The 13,033-nt window shown below is 45.9% G+C and overlaps 1 protein-coding gene across 1 annotated transcript in view; it reads right to left on the bottom strand.

Annotated features, from left to right (window-relative positions):
* IGFBP7 (insulin like growth factor binding protein 7) overlaps positions 1–12,239 on the bottom strand; it is a 74,396-nt gene extending 62,157 nt beyond the window's left edge. The window contains exon 1 of the mRNA XM_075997857.1: positions 11,700–12,239. Coding sequence (XP_075853972.1) covers positions 11,700–12,195 — 496 coding nt within the window. The 5' untranslated portion in view covers positions 12,196–12,239. The remainder of the gene's footprint in view (positions 1–11,699) is intronic.
* Positions 12,240–13,033: the final 794 nt, after the last annotated feature.

Genomic DNA, 13,033 nt, shown 5'->3' with positions numbered 1-13,033 from the left:
CCATCTAGTGAACCAAAGCCTTGGGGGTGTGTGGAAATCAGATCCACCTCTCCCTCCTGCTCTGAGGCTCTGATCTGCGAGATCTTCGAGCAGAGAGGGGCCTCTGGCTAAGACTCCCCGGCCTGTCAAATCTCCAGCAGCACCTTGATCTCTGCCCCAGCCTGCCCTTCCCCAGCCGGGCTACACGTCTCAATAAGCGTCCACACCGCGTGTAGATCCTGGCCTTGCCTTCTCTGACTCAGAAAGCCCTGCTGTGTAAGCATTTTCATCTCCATCTATTGCTCTGTGGCTTCCAGAGGTGGGGGGGGGGTGGTCCTTTGGAAGCCAGGGGTGCAGTGTAATTGCTGCAGCTGCTACTGAAATTCACTTTTGGATTTCTGTGCCCCGAGCAGAAAGTTCTGAAAGTTCCCACGCAGAAGCAGCAAGGTTTTGCCTCCTGCAGGCTTGGGCTACTCTGACAAATTCCTGAGGCTTCGTTTCTGTGTGGTCTCTTTCAAAATCCTCTGAATGTTCCAGCAGATCTATTTCTTGATAATTTTTTTCTGCCTTGCTTGGGGTTAGGCCAGAAAAAAAGCTGAACAGATGTCAGATCTGAAGGTTCTCGAATGCAAGTACTTGCCCGCTGGCCCGCTCATCTTCAGTGATGTCCATGCCTTTGAGCCTTTCTCACTCCGGGGGAAAAAGACAAGTTTCTAGAAGCTGGAGGCAGCCCCTTCTTTAAGGAAAACAACATGAAAGAACAGGGTGATAGGAGTCAGCTGCCTCTCTTCTTGTCATAATATTAAAGCACTCTTTTTCCCCCTCTCTGAAAGTCAAAATGGATTATGCTTAATTGAGTTCTCAAACCCCTGCATGAATTTTCCTTCTTTTCCAAGTTGTCAACTGGCTGACCAAAAACTACGCCCCAATTCCTAAAAGAGAGAAAGCCCTACAATGAACCACAGCTGAGCTGCGGGTTCAATGGTATTTATTATTCAAGATGGGAAAACTGATGGTGGAACAGAGCTGGGCTCAGGAGTCAAGGTCAAGTCTTAGGGTTGGTCAAGGTCAACGCCTGGTGTCAGGGATGTGTGCGAAGAAAATCACACCAACTTGAGTAGCCTTGGAGACATTCATGCATTTAAGAAAGAGACAGTCTTTACCCCCAACTTTACAGTCTAGCTTGTAATAATTCTTTTTTTTTTTTTTTTTAAGGCTCAATGCATGTTAGAATAGCTTGTAATAATTCTTTACAGCTATTTGGTACTGTACAGTTTATAGAGTGGATTCGCATCCATTATACAGTTGGACCTTCTCAACAATCCTACGAAGCAGGTAGACTAAACTGTACCTTCATGTTTTATATAGATGCTGAAGTTCTGAGGGTGTTGCCTTTTCATAGTGGCCAACTCTACTTTGAACACGTCGGCCTGTCCTTGCCTGGTCAGTACTTTCACCGGAAGGAACTGCAAAGCTTATGGATGGGGCTTATGGATGGGACAATTGTTTCCTAGGTCTGCTTCACCTGGACTGAACCTTTCTAATTTTCTAGATGCAAGACTTCTCAGCAACTCTGGCCTGCTTCTGGGACCACATTTCCCAGACCGCTGTCTTCTGGTCACCCTCTGCCTGGTGGATACATTGAGGGATTGGGGGTGGGGTTGGGGGTGGGGTGGTGGTGGTGGGGGGGGGCTCATTGTCAGCTCCAGCTGTTTCTAATTAACCTCACCCTGCTTTTCTCCATCAAATGGTAAAGGCAATTCAACAAATTAGCTTTTTCTTTTCTTTCTTTTTTTTTTTGAGACAGAGTCTCGCTTTGTTGCCCAGGCTAGAGTGAGTGCCGTGGCGTCAGCCTAGCTCACAGCAACCTCAAACTCCTGGGCTCAAGCAATCCTACTGCCTCAGCCTCCCGAGTAGCTGAGACTACAGGCATGTGCCACCATGCCCGGCTAATTTTTTTATATATATCAGTTGGCCAATTAATTTCTTTCTATTTATAGTAGAGACGGGGTCTCGCTCTTGCTCAGGCTGGTTTTGAACTCCTGACCTTGAGCAATCCGCCCGCCTCGGCCTCCCAAGAGCTAGGATTACAGGCGTGAGCCACCGCGCCCGGCCAACAAATTAGCTTTTTCAAAGGGCCACATCATTTTGCCATTAATCCAACTTGGACTAAAATAGAGTTCAATTATTTAACACATCCATTTTAAGTAAAAAAAATAAACATTTTTTTTTCTTCCACATTATCAACCTGGCTTTTTTCCACTGACCTCCCCATTTCTTCTCTTGGATGGTCTTGATTTATTTGGAAAATCCACACACAACAGACTTGGGGAAGCTTTCCTGGGACGGACGTTTCTAGTCACTCACCCCCACTCATAAGGAGTAAAGGACTCACTGGGAAATCTTTTTTTTTTTTTTTTTTTTTTTTGAGACAAGAATCTTGCTTTGTTGCCCAGGCTAGAGTGAGTGCCGTGGCATCAGCCTAGCTCACAGCAACCTCAAACTCCTGGGCTCAAGCCATCCTCCTGCCTCAGCCTCCCGAGTAGCTGGGACTACAGGCATGCGTCACCATGCCCGGCTAATTTTATATATATATATCAGTTGGCCAATTAATTTCTTTCTATTTATAGTAGAGACGGGGTCTCGATCTTGTTCAGGCTAGTTTCGAACTCCTGACCTTGAGCAATCCACCCCCCTCGGCCTCCCAGAGAGCTAGGATTACAGGTGTGAGCCACCGCGCCCGGCCGGAAATCTTTAAAAAATGCCTAAAATAAGCACGCTCATTAATTTACATACACCTGTTTCCTTCCATCTCGAAGCTTTCTGATGGTGCCACTTTTAAATTACAAAACCAAGTTATGCTCACATATTTATTTCCTGGCTTAAAAGTTCTTTTGACAATAATTAGGGTTCCCTTTTAGACAGTTACTAAAAACAAGATGTTATTTGTCTCAACAATTAAACACACAGATGAGGTCAGACCACTCTCGGGGTAGCCTGAGGTGAAGGCAGCCCCATAATCTTATCCGCCGTGGGGAGGAATTCAGAAGGCGCAGGCCTTGGACTCTGTCCAAGGGTGTTCTGTCATTCAACCCTCTGAAAGAGAGCCTTATAAGGCAGTTTCTTCCAGAAGGCAAGTCTACAGTGGACCCTGAGGGCAGGCTCTAGGGACAGGACGGAAATCATATTTCAGGATGTCAATAAATGCCTGGTCAGCTTCATCACTGCTTCTCAGAGCTGTACAGTGTAAAAGATTTAAAAATTATAAAACCCTCTCCCAGACGGTGCCCCTCCTCACTGAGGTTATTTCTCAGCTCTTCTAAAGAGATTCTCCTGACTCCCACATGAACGTGGTATAGTACTCAACAGTTTTTACTGGAAAGTTCTTCCTGGTGTGTCATCTAAATGTGCCTTGTGGCCATTTAACTCCAGGTCTTTTAATTCCATCTCCTGAAGAACTGGAGAACAGTTGGTCAGGCACGTTCCATTTAATAATGAATTCGCAACTATGAAGAAACATTAGCTTGCTCTTTGGATTACTTTCCTCTGAAAGAATCTTAAAATCCTTTAAGACCCGTCTTCAAGGTTGCCCATTTTGTTTTCCAAGGTGTCCTCAGTTTTTCTAATCTTTCCTACAATGCAGTGATTAAAACTGGATAATCAGCTGACAATATGATCTTACATCTAGAAAACCCCAAAGACTCCACCAAGAGACTCTTGGAATTTTTTTTTTTTTCCTTTTTGAGTAACTAGGCATTTACAGAGACTCCTGGAGTTGATAACTAAATTCAGCAAAGTCTCAGATTACGAAATCAATGTACACAAATCAGTAGCATTTCTATACACCAACAACAGTTAAGCTGAGAGTCAAATCAAAGACTCAATACCATTCACAATAGCTACAAAGAAAATAAAATACCTAGGAATATTCTTAACCAAGGAGGTGAAATATCTCTACAAAAAGAGAACCACGAAACACGATGAAAGAAATCACAGATGACACAAACAAATGGAAAAACATATCATGCTTATGAATCGGTAGAATCAACATTGTTAAAATGTCCATACTATACCAAAATGGTTTACATTCAATGCAATCCCCATCAAAATACCAACATCATATTTCACAGATCTGAAAAAAATAATTCTATGCTTTATTTGGAACCAGAAAAGAGCCGGAATAGGCAAAGCAATCCTAAGAAAAAGGAACAAATCTGGAGGCATCACATTATAAGACTTTATACTACAAGGCTATAGCAACCAAAACAGCTTAGTATTGGCACAAAAGTAGAGACAGACCAATGGAACAAAACAGAACCTAGATAAAAAACCATCCACATATAGCCAATTAATTATTGACAAAGCAGACAACAATATACACCAGGGAAAAGAAGCCCTTATTCAATAAATGGTGCTAGGAAAATTGAATTGCCACATGCAGAAGAATGAAACAGTATACATATCCCTCGCTACTCACAAAAATTAATTCAAGATGGATAAAAGATTTAAATGTAGGGCATGAAACCATAAGAATTCTAGAAGAAAATGTTGGAAAAACGTTTCTAGATATTGGCCTAGGCAAAGAATTTATGAGGAATATCCCAATGGCAATCACAGCAACAACAAAAATAAATAAATGGAACTTGATTAAATTAAAAAGCTTCTGCACAGTTAAGGAAATAATCAACACAGCAAATAGACAACCTACAAAATGGGAGAAAATATTCTCCCCACAAAGGACTAATAATCAGAATCTACAAAGAACTCAAGGAAATCAGCAAGAAAAAAAAAATCAAATGACCCCATTAAAAAGTGGGCAAAAGACATGAACATAAGCTTTTCAAAAGAAGATAGACAAATAGCCAATAAACACATGGAAAAATGCTAAATGTCACTAATCATCAGGAAAATGCAAATTAAAACCACAATGAGATATCACCTTACTCCAGTCAGAATGGCTTTTATTAAAAAGCCCCAAAATGATAGATGCTGGTGTGAATGCGGAGAGAAAGGAATACTTATACACTGTTGGTGGGGCTGCAAATTTGCACCATCTCTATGGAAAACAGTATGGAGATTCCTCAAAGAACTAAAAGTAGACCTACCATTTGATCCAGCAATCCCACTACTGGGTATTTACCTAAAAGAAAAGTCACCATTTTATGAAAAAGACATCTGCACTTGAATGTTTACTGCAGCACAATTCACAATTGCAAAGATGTGGAATCAACCCAAGTGTCCATCAATTCATGAGTGGATTAACAAAATGTGGTGAATATATATCATGGAATACTACTCAGCCACGAAGAAGGATGACTTAATGCCTTTCACAACAATTTGAATGGAACTGGAGACCATTATCCTAAGTGAAGTATCTAAAGAATGGAAAAACAAACACCACATGTATTCACTATTAAACTGGAACTAACCAATGAGCACACATGTGCACAGAGGGAAGTGAAACTCAGTAGGAATCAAGCAGGGGGGAGGGGGGAGGAGGGGATGTGGGAAAACATACCTAACGGGAACAATGAACACTATTTGGGTGATAGGCATACTTATAACCCTGACTCAAGCATAACAAAATCGAATACATGTAACCAAAAATATTTGTACCCTTGTAATATTTTGAAATAAAAAAAGGCAGTTAAAAAAACTGGATAAATCAATCAAAATAAGTTATCAGTGATTTACTCAGCATTCTAGAAGTTTCTATGCTCAAGAAGGGCAGCGGAGGCCAGAAAAAAATTTAAAAATATTTCCTTTGGGCTGGGGAAGACTCTTAGGGATGTGACTTTTTCTGTTTCTGAGCTGAAAGCAGAGAGAAAAAGTAGTGGGGGTTTTGGAGGAAGAGTCTCCCGAAATGAGCAAGTGGTTGTGATTTGCAGGCAGGGCTAGCTACTACACGAGTGATGTGAGGGCACTTTTCGGGCAGTTATTTAATAAGGAAAAGCTCAGGAAGGGCTTTTCACTGCCCCCAAAACAAAGCAACTGATTGCTATGACAGGTTAGGAACCTGGATTTGACAATGCTTCTAAGATCTGAGAGAGAAAAACTGAAGGTCTTGTGAAGGCCTAGGCATCTCTTGCTGGGACTGTAGTAATAGCACCTTCTGGGAAGGTGGTCTTGCCCCCTCCCAATCCACTCTCCTAAGGGTGGTCAACAGAGATTTTCTAAAAGCACAAATCCAGTTATATCACTCGATGGCTCCAGGGCTCTTGTGACGGGGTCTCAACTCTTTAGCAGGCCACAAGGCTCGTCCTCCCTGGATCGCTGGGCTGTTCTCTGGCTGGCTGCCACCTCTGCTCTCTACCCTGCAAGGCAACCCCATAGAACCTTCTGGCAAGACCCTGCTCATCTCCTTTCTTTCTTTTTTTTCTTTTAGAAATTTATTTTTTAATTGACAAGTAAAAATTATACGTATATATTTGTGGCATACAACATAACGTTTTGATATATGCATACACTGTGGGATGGCTAAATCAGGCCATTTTAAGATATACATTACTTTATACACATCATTTTTTTTTTTGTATTGAGAACACTTAAAATTTACTCTCAGCAATTTGCAAGTATAGGACATACTGTTATTAATTATAGTTATCATGTTGTACAACAGATCTCTTGAGCTTATGCCTCCTCTTTAACTGACATTTTGTGTCCTTTGACCTACATCTCCCCAATCCTGCCCCCTGCAGTCCCAGCCTTGGTAACTGCCTTCTACTCTCTGCTTCTATGAGTTTGAGGGTTTTTTTTGTTTTGTTTTGTTTTTTTAGATTCCACATATAAGTGGAAATCATGTCGTTATTTGTCTTTCTGTGCCTGGATTTTTTCACTTAACATGATGTTTTCCAGGTTCATCCATGTTGTAGCAAATGACAAGATTTCCTCCTTTTTAACAGCTGAATAGTATTCCTTTGACATACCATATTTTCTTTTCATCTCCCTTCTAACTCCACTACAACCTCTGTGCTAGCTTCTCTCCAGCCAATTCCTTCTTGTCCCTGTCTCAGGACATTACTCTTCCACGAAGTCATTCCTGGCTCTTCCTTCACAGATCTGGACCCCAGACTCTGGGCTCACCGACAGTCCCTCATTTGTACGACTGAGTTAGTTTAGCAAAGTATTATACTGACTTGCACAGCCTTGTGATAAACCAGACGATTAACATTTCCATTTAATTTTGGAACCCCTTTGTTCCAACTTTCAAATGACACGCTCATAGATTCAGTGAATATAGTAATAGAATATGGGCATTTGAATAATATATTCTCAACATAAAAAAAAATGAGTCTAAAACGAGCTTCTCGAAGAACAAATGTTTGAAATTCATCAAATAAAATGAGTCCCTGAAAATCAAAATCTTCACTGAAGCTTTTCCCATCTACAAAGCAGTTTCTGTTGCGAGATGACATGTTGGGATTGGGGGGGGTTTAAGCAACCACTGAATGTTAGAGTTCAGGATGGCTGAGGATGGGAAGACGAGTCAATATCAGACGAATTCCCTGATCTAGACTTCAGAAAGGCAGAAGATGCAAGGAGAAAAGAGCAGACAGGTGGGCAAGTGCTTTCTTAAGATTTCTTTGTTCCATCAACAAATACTCTTGAAGTACCCAACTAGACAGTATGTTTTTTTTTTTTTTTTTTTTTGAGACAGAGTCTCACTTTATTGCCCAGGCTAGAGTGAGTGCCGTAGCGTCAGTCTAGCTCACAGCAACCTCAAACTCCTGGGCTCAAGCAATCCTCCTGCCTCAGCCTCCCAAGTAGCTGGGACTACAGGCATGCGCCACCATGCCCGGCTAATTTTTTTTTTTTTTTTGTATATATATATTAGTTGGCCAATTAATTTCTTTCTATTTATAGTAGAGACGGGGTCTCACTCTTGCTCAGGCTGGTTTCGAACTCCTGACCTCGAGCAATCCGCCCGCCTCGGCCTCCCAGAGAGCTAGGATTACAGGCGTGAGCCACCGCGCCCGGCCTAGACACTATGTTTATAAGGAATTATAAGATGAAGTCTCTCTTTTACAATGTCCACAGTCTGGTAGAGGAGACAGACATTAAAAGAGACATTTGGAAGCAGCTGGAGGAAGTCTACACATAGCCAACTTGTTCACCCCTCAGGGCCCATGGCCCGGGTATTCTCATTTGCTGGAATCTTCCCGAAGGTCCTTGGCATGGTTGTGCCCATCTCACTTAATCCTGCTCATTCATTTGTAGTCTCTGACCTTTTTCTCTGTTGTACACTCTTTAGTGTATCTAAAGCTTACACTAAACTCCATGAGAAAGGGACTTTGTCTATCTCATTCAAGTCTACTCACCCTAAGACTAGCAGAGTGCTTGGCCAATTCATACGTTCATTCATTCAATACATTTAAAGGCCACACGATGGATGTCCTACTAGGATCTCAAGGCCCTTGTAGACCCTTGAGGGAACAAAAATCTCCCTTCCCTCCTGACACTTGCTTTCAGGTTGAATAATGACAATGAATATTTATCCAGTGCTTTCTATGGATAATCTTCATGCATTTAATCTTCACGACAACCCTATAAGATAGGGATGCTTATAATCCCCATTTTACAAGTGAGCAAACCCATAGGCAGAGCGGTGGAGTAACTCGCTCAAGGCTCTAATCAGCAAATGGTAGAGTTAAGATTCATACCCAGGGAGTCTGGTTCGAGAGCTCACTGTCTTAGCTTCTATGGTTTAATGCTTCGTGCATGCATATACACAGCACATGTGCGACGAGTATTTGCTGAGACAATGGCTGTATGCATTCTGGGCTGGGAGAAAAAGGGTGACCCTCACAGGGAAGGCTAGGAAAGAGTTCAGAGGGTGGAAAAGGCAAGCGAGGGAGGGTGTGAGTGTGGTGTGTGTGCAGGTGGGCGGGCATTCCAAGCAGAAGGCATCTGCACAGGCATGGAGGCATGAAGAAACAGGATGTGTTGAAATGTGAATAGCAGACACTCATTATGGCCGGAACATAAAGAGGATTAAAGAGAAGAGGTGAGAATAACAGAATGGAGTTCTATGGTCTTCTATGAAGACCCTCATATGCTGTGCTACATAGTTTGGACTTTGTCCTAAAGGTACTACGAAGGGAGGCTCTTTTTTTTTTTTTTTGAGACAGAGTCTCACTTGTTGCCCAGGCTAGAGTGAGTGCCGTGGCGTCAGCATAGCTCACAGCAACCTCAAACTCCTGGGCTCAAGCAATCCTTCTGCCTCAGCCTCCCAAGTAGCTGGGACTACAGGCATGCGCCACCATGCCCAGCTAATTTTATATATATATATTAGTTGGCCAATTAATTTCTTTCTATTTATAGTAGAGACGGGGTCTTGCTCTTGCTCAGGCTGGTTTTGAACTCCTGACCTCGAGCAATCCGCCCGCCTCAGCCTCCCAGAGTGCTAGGATTACAGGCGTGAGCCACCGCGCCCGGCTCGAAGGGAGGCTCTTGAGAGTGACATTTTGATTCCATTCTCAGGGAGAAAAGAGGATGGCACCCAACCGGGCCAGAGTGGCTGAAATGGGATTGCCAAGGAGCTCAGAGTTAAAGGACCATAAGCAAAAGGTACATAACCAAGAATTGGAATAAAGGACTAAGTACCATGGTACGGAAGTCAATGGCATGCTGTCCACTTTGCTCCTGTCATTGTCAAAACATATCCAGGAGGCAGGAGAAATCCAGTACGGGACCTGACTTTCACCCTGTATGTCTCTCCTATGGCAAAGTACTTTTCCTTCTGGAAAAGCTCTAAGGAAAGAATTATTATTTGGAAATTCTGGAAATGCTGGAAGGACCTCACATTCCCTTGTGCCATCCCTGACATTCTCCTATAAATGGTCTTGGGCATCAGTCCCCACATATCTTAATTTAAGCTGGGAAGAAAAGGCTAATTTATGTTAAGTTTTCCAGTTGCAGATGCTATTTTTCCTAACATTTTCCCAAACGTAAAGAAAAGCCAGGCCTGTACTCTCAAGGGGTTTGTAGTCTGGAGGGACTGAAGGGCAGGGTGTATGTGGTCATGAGGTTATGAAACTGCTTCTATAATGACAGTCAGTCCAATATTTTATAATATTGTACTGTGTGTGTCTTTGGAGATATAAATAGCAGTAGAGAGAAAGGGGCTAAAACTAGCTCATGGGCTAGAAAATGACAACCCTTGAACGAACAATCACCGAGCTAACCTTCTGCTCTGATAAGGCAAGTACCTGTCATTTTGAAAGATTGTGCGGAAAATTCCCCATTGGAATGTTTATACGAAAATCTCAATATTTGGAACGAATTTGTAAACAAGGCACATTTATCTTTTAATCATGGGACTGACAAATGCGATCCAAAGGAACAAATAGCTGTTTCTGTTGGAAATATACACGGATTTCTAAGGTTGTCGTTTTTTTTTTGTCTTTTTAAATTTATATATATATATAAATCAAATTAATTTATAAATCTAAATTAATCAATAAATTTAATTTAATTATTAATTTAATTTATTATTCAATAATTTAATATAAATATAATTTAGTTTATTATTAATAATTAATTAAATTTAATTATTAATCAATAAATTTAAATTAATTTATATAATTATTAAATTAAATACATATAAATTTTATATATATATATATTTTTTTTCTGTTGGCCTTCCCCAGTTCCAGAATGCATAAGGGTTGTCATTTTTCTAAGTTTAAAGTGATGATACTATAAATAGCTAACAGGGAGTCAAATGCTTTAAAGCTTTCAACAGTCAACATCGAAATTGGTGACATGCAACCTATGAGCCTTCTGGAAAAGCTCTAAGGAAAGAATTATTGTTTGGAAATTCTGGAGAAATTCTCAACTGTGTTAAACCAGCAGCAGCTTCCCTCATCTCAGTAGAACTGCCTCCTCTCCCTTTTCCACCTTGGCTGGGACCAGGAGAGGAGCTGCCAACACTGGATTTCTAACTTTCCCTTGAAACTACTGTGATGGAAAATGTTACTTCAGGCCTTACAGTTAAAATTTCTCTCTCTCTCTCTTTTTTTTTCCCAAAGTCCAGACTTCATTTATTTTCCTGCTTCATTTATGGCAAGCTTGGGCTTGTCTGGAATAAAATAAACGATCAAACATAATCTCAAAGGCATTCCTGCTGAGCACTGCATCCTGGGGACAAATTACGCAAAAAAGAAAAAAAAAAAAAAGGAACACTTAGGAAAAACCAAACGGTACTAATGTCCACAACACACACTGCATCATCATAAAAACATTCTTCAAAGAGTCTGCATTTTATTTTGCCCACAAATAATTCGCTAGTTAGATGACGGCCTGAGAATCTGCAATTTCCAGTTAAGTGGATTATTTTATTTAAGAAAAGTTCTTATACCCAGCCAACGAAAGTGGGACACACAACTATTTTTTTTTCCCCTGAAAGTCCTTATTTGTATTTCCTCGTTCAACTCCTTTCCCCATCCCTGGACGTCTCCTCTCTCTGCACAACCCAAGCCAAGACAGCAGGACGCGAAGGTGACACCTCGGGGCTCCCAGCGCTCACGAGTCGCCCTGCCACCTGCGAGCCGCGCGACCTGGGGAGCTTTGGGGACCTGCAGGTGTGAGGTCTCGGGAAACCTTTTTTTTTTTTTTTCTGTGCCTATGCACACCGGGCCCGCGGGCGCCCGCTCTCCGGGCGCAGCACCGCGTCCCGGAAGGCCAGCCCCCCGGGGACGGCGCGGCGGGGGCGTGCCCACCTTGCTCGCAGGTGCCCTTGCTGACCTGGGTGACGGCCTTCTCGCCGCGGGCCTCGGCGCGCAGGCTGGCGGCGCGCAGCCGGCAGGCGCTGGCGTAGGTGGCGCCGTCGCTGCCGCACACCGCGTGGCGGCTCTTGCACACGCACACGCCGCCCGCCGCCGCCGCGCCGCCGCCCGCCGCGCCCGCCTTGCCCTTCCGCCTCTTGCGGCTCTTCACGCACTCCATGCCCGGCGCGCACAGCCCCGCGCCCGCGCCGCCGCCCCCGCACGGCTCGCCCTCGCCGCGCGCGCACACCGCGCAGCAGCCGCACGCGTCGCGCGTCTCGCCCAGCGGGCAGCCCCGCGGGGGCAGCGGCGGGCAGGCGGCCGGCGCGCAGGGCCCGCACGCGGCCGGCGCCGGGGAAGAGGAGGAAGAGGAGAGGGGCAGGAGCAGGAGCAGCAGCCCGGCGGCGCCGAGCAGCAGCGGCAGCGGGGCGCGCGGCGGCGGCCGCTCCATCGCGGGCGCGGTGGCGGCGGTGGCGGCGGTGGCGGCGGTGGCGGCGCGAGTGGAGCGGGCCCCGCCGGCCGCGCCCTTAAGCCCGCCCCGCCCCGCCCCGCCGGCCACTCCCCCGGGCGGCGAGAGCGCGGCCGCCCCGCCCGCCCGGCCCCGTCCCCTGCCCGGTCCCCTGTTGGGTCCCCTGCTGCCGCCTCCCCGCCCCGCCTTCTGGCCCCGCGGTGGGGTGGCGCGTCCCCTGCCCCGTCCCCTGCACGGTCCCATGCCCCGTCCCTTGCCCCGTCCCCTGCTCCGTCCCCTGCCTGGTCCCCTGCCCGGTCCCCTGCCCCGTCCCCTGCCCCGTCCCCTGCCCCGTCCCCTGCCCGGTCCCCTGCCCCGTCCCCTGCTCCCGTCCCCTGCTCCCGTCCCCTGCCTGGTCCCCTGCCCCGTCCCCTGCCCGGTCCCCTGCCCCGTCCCCTGCTCCCGTCCCCTGCTCCCGTCCCCTGCCTGGTCCCCTGCCCGGTCCCCTGCTCCTTCTGCGCCGTCCCCTGCTCCCGTCCCCTGCCTGGTCCCCTGCCCGGTCCCCTGCTCCTTCCCCTGCCCCGTCCCCTGCTCCGTCCCCTGCCCGGTCCCCTGCTCCGTCCCCTGCCCCGTCCCCTGCTCCGTCCCCTGCTCCGTCCCCTGCCTGGTCCCCTGCTCCGTCCCCTGCCTGGTCCCCTGCTCCGTCCCCTGCCCGGTCCCCTGCTCCTTCCCCTGCCCCGTCCCCTGCTCCGTCCCCTGCCCGGTCCCCTGCTCCGTCCCCTGCCCCGTCCCCTGCTCCGTCCCCTGCTCCGTCCCCTGCCTGGTCCCCTGCTCCGTCCCC

This window comes from Microcebus murinus, chromosome 26, assembly GCF_040939455.1.
Source record: "Microcebus murinus isolate Inina chromosome 26, M.murinus_Inina_mat1.0, whole genome shotgun sequence".
Taxonomy (NCBI): Eukaryota; Metazoa; Chordata; class Mammalia; order Primates; family Cheirogaleidae; genus Microcebus; species Microcebus murinus.
Note: the sequence above shows the minus strand (reverse complement) of the source record. Positions and strands in the feature narration are given on the sequence as shown.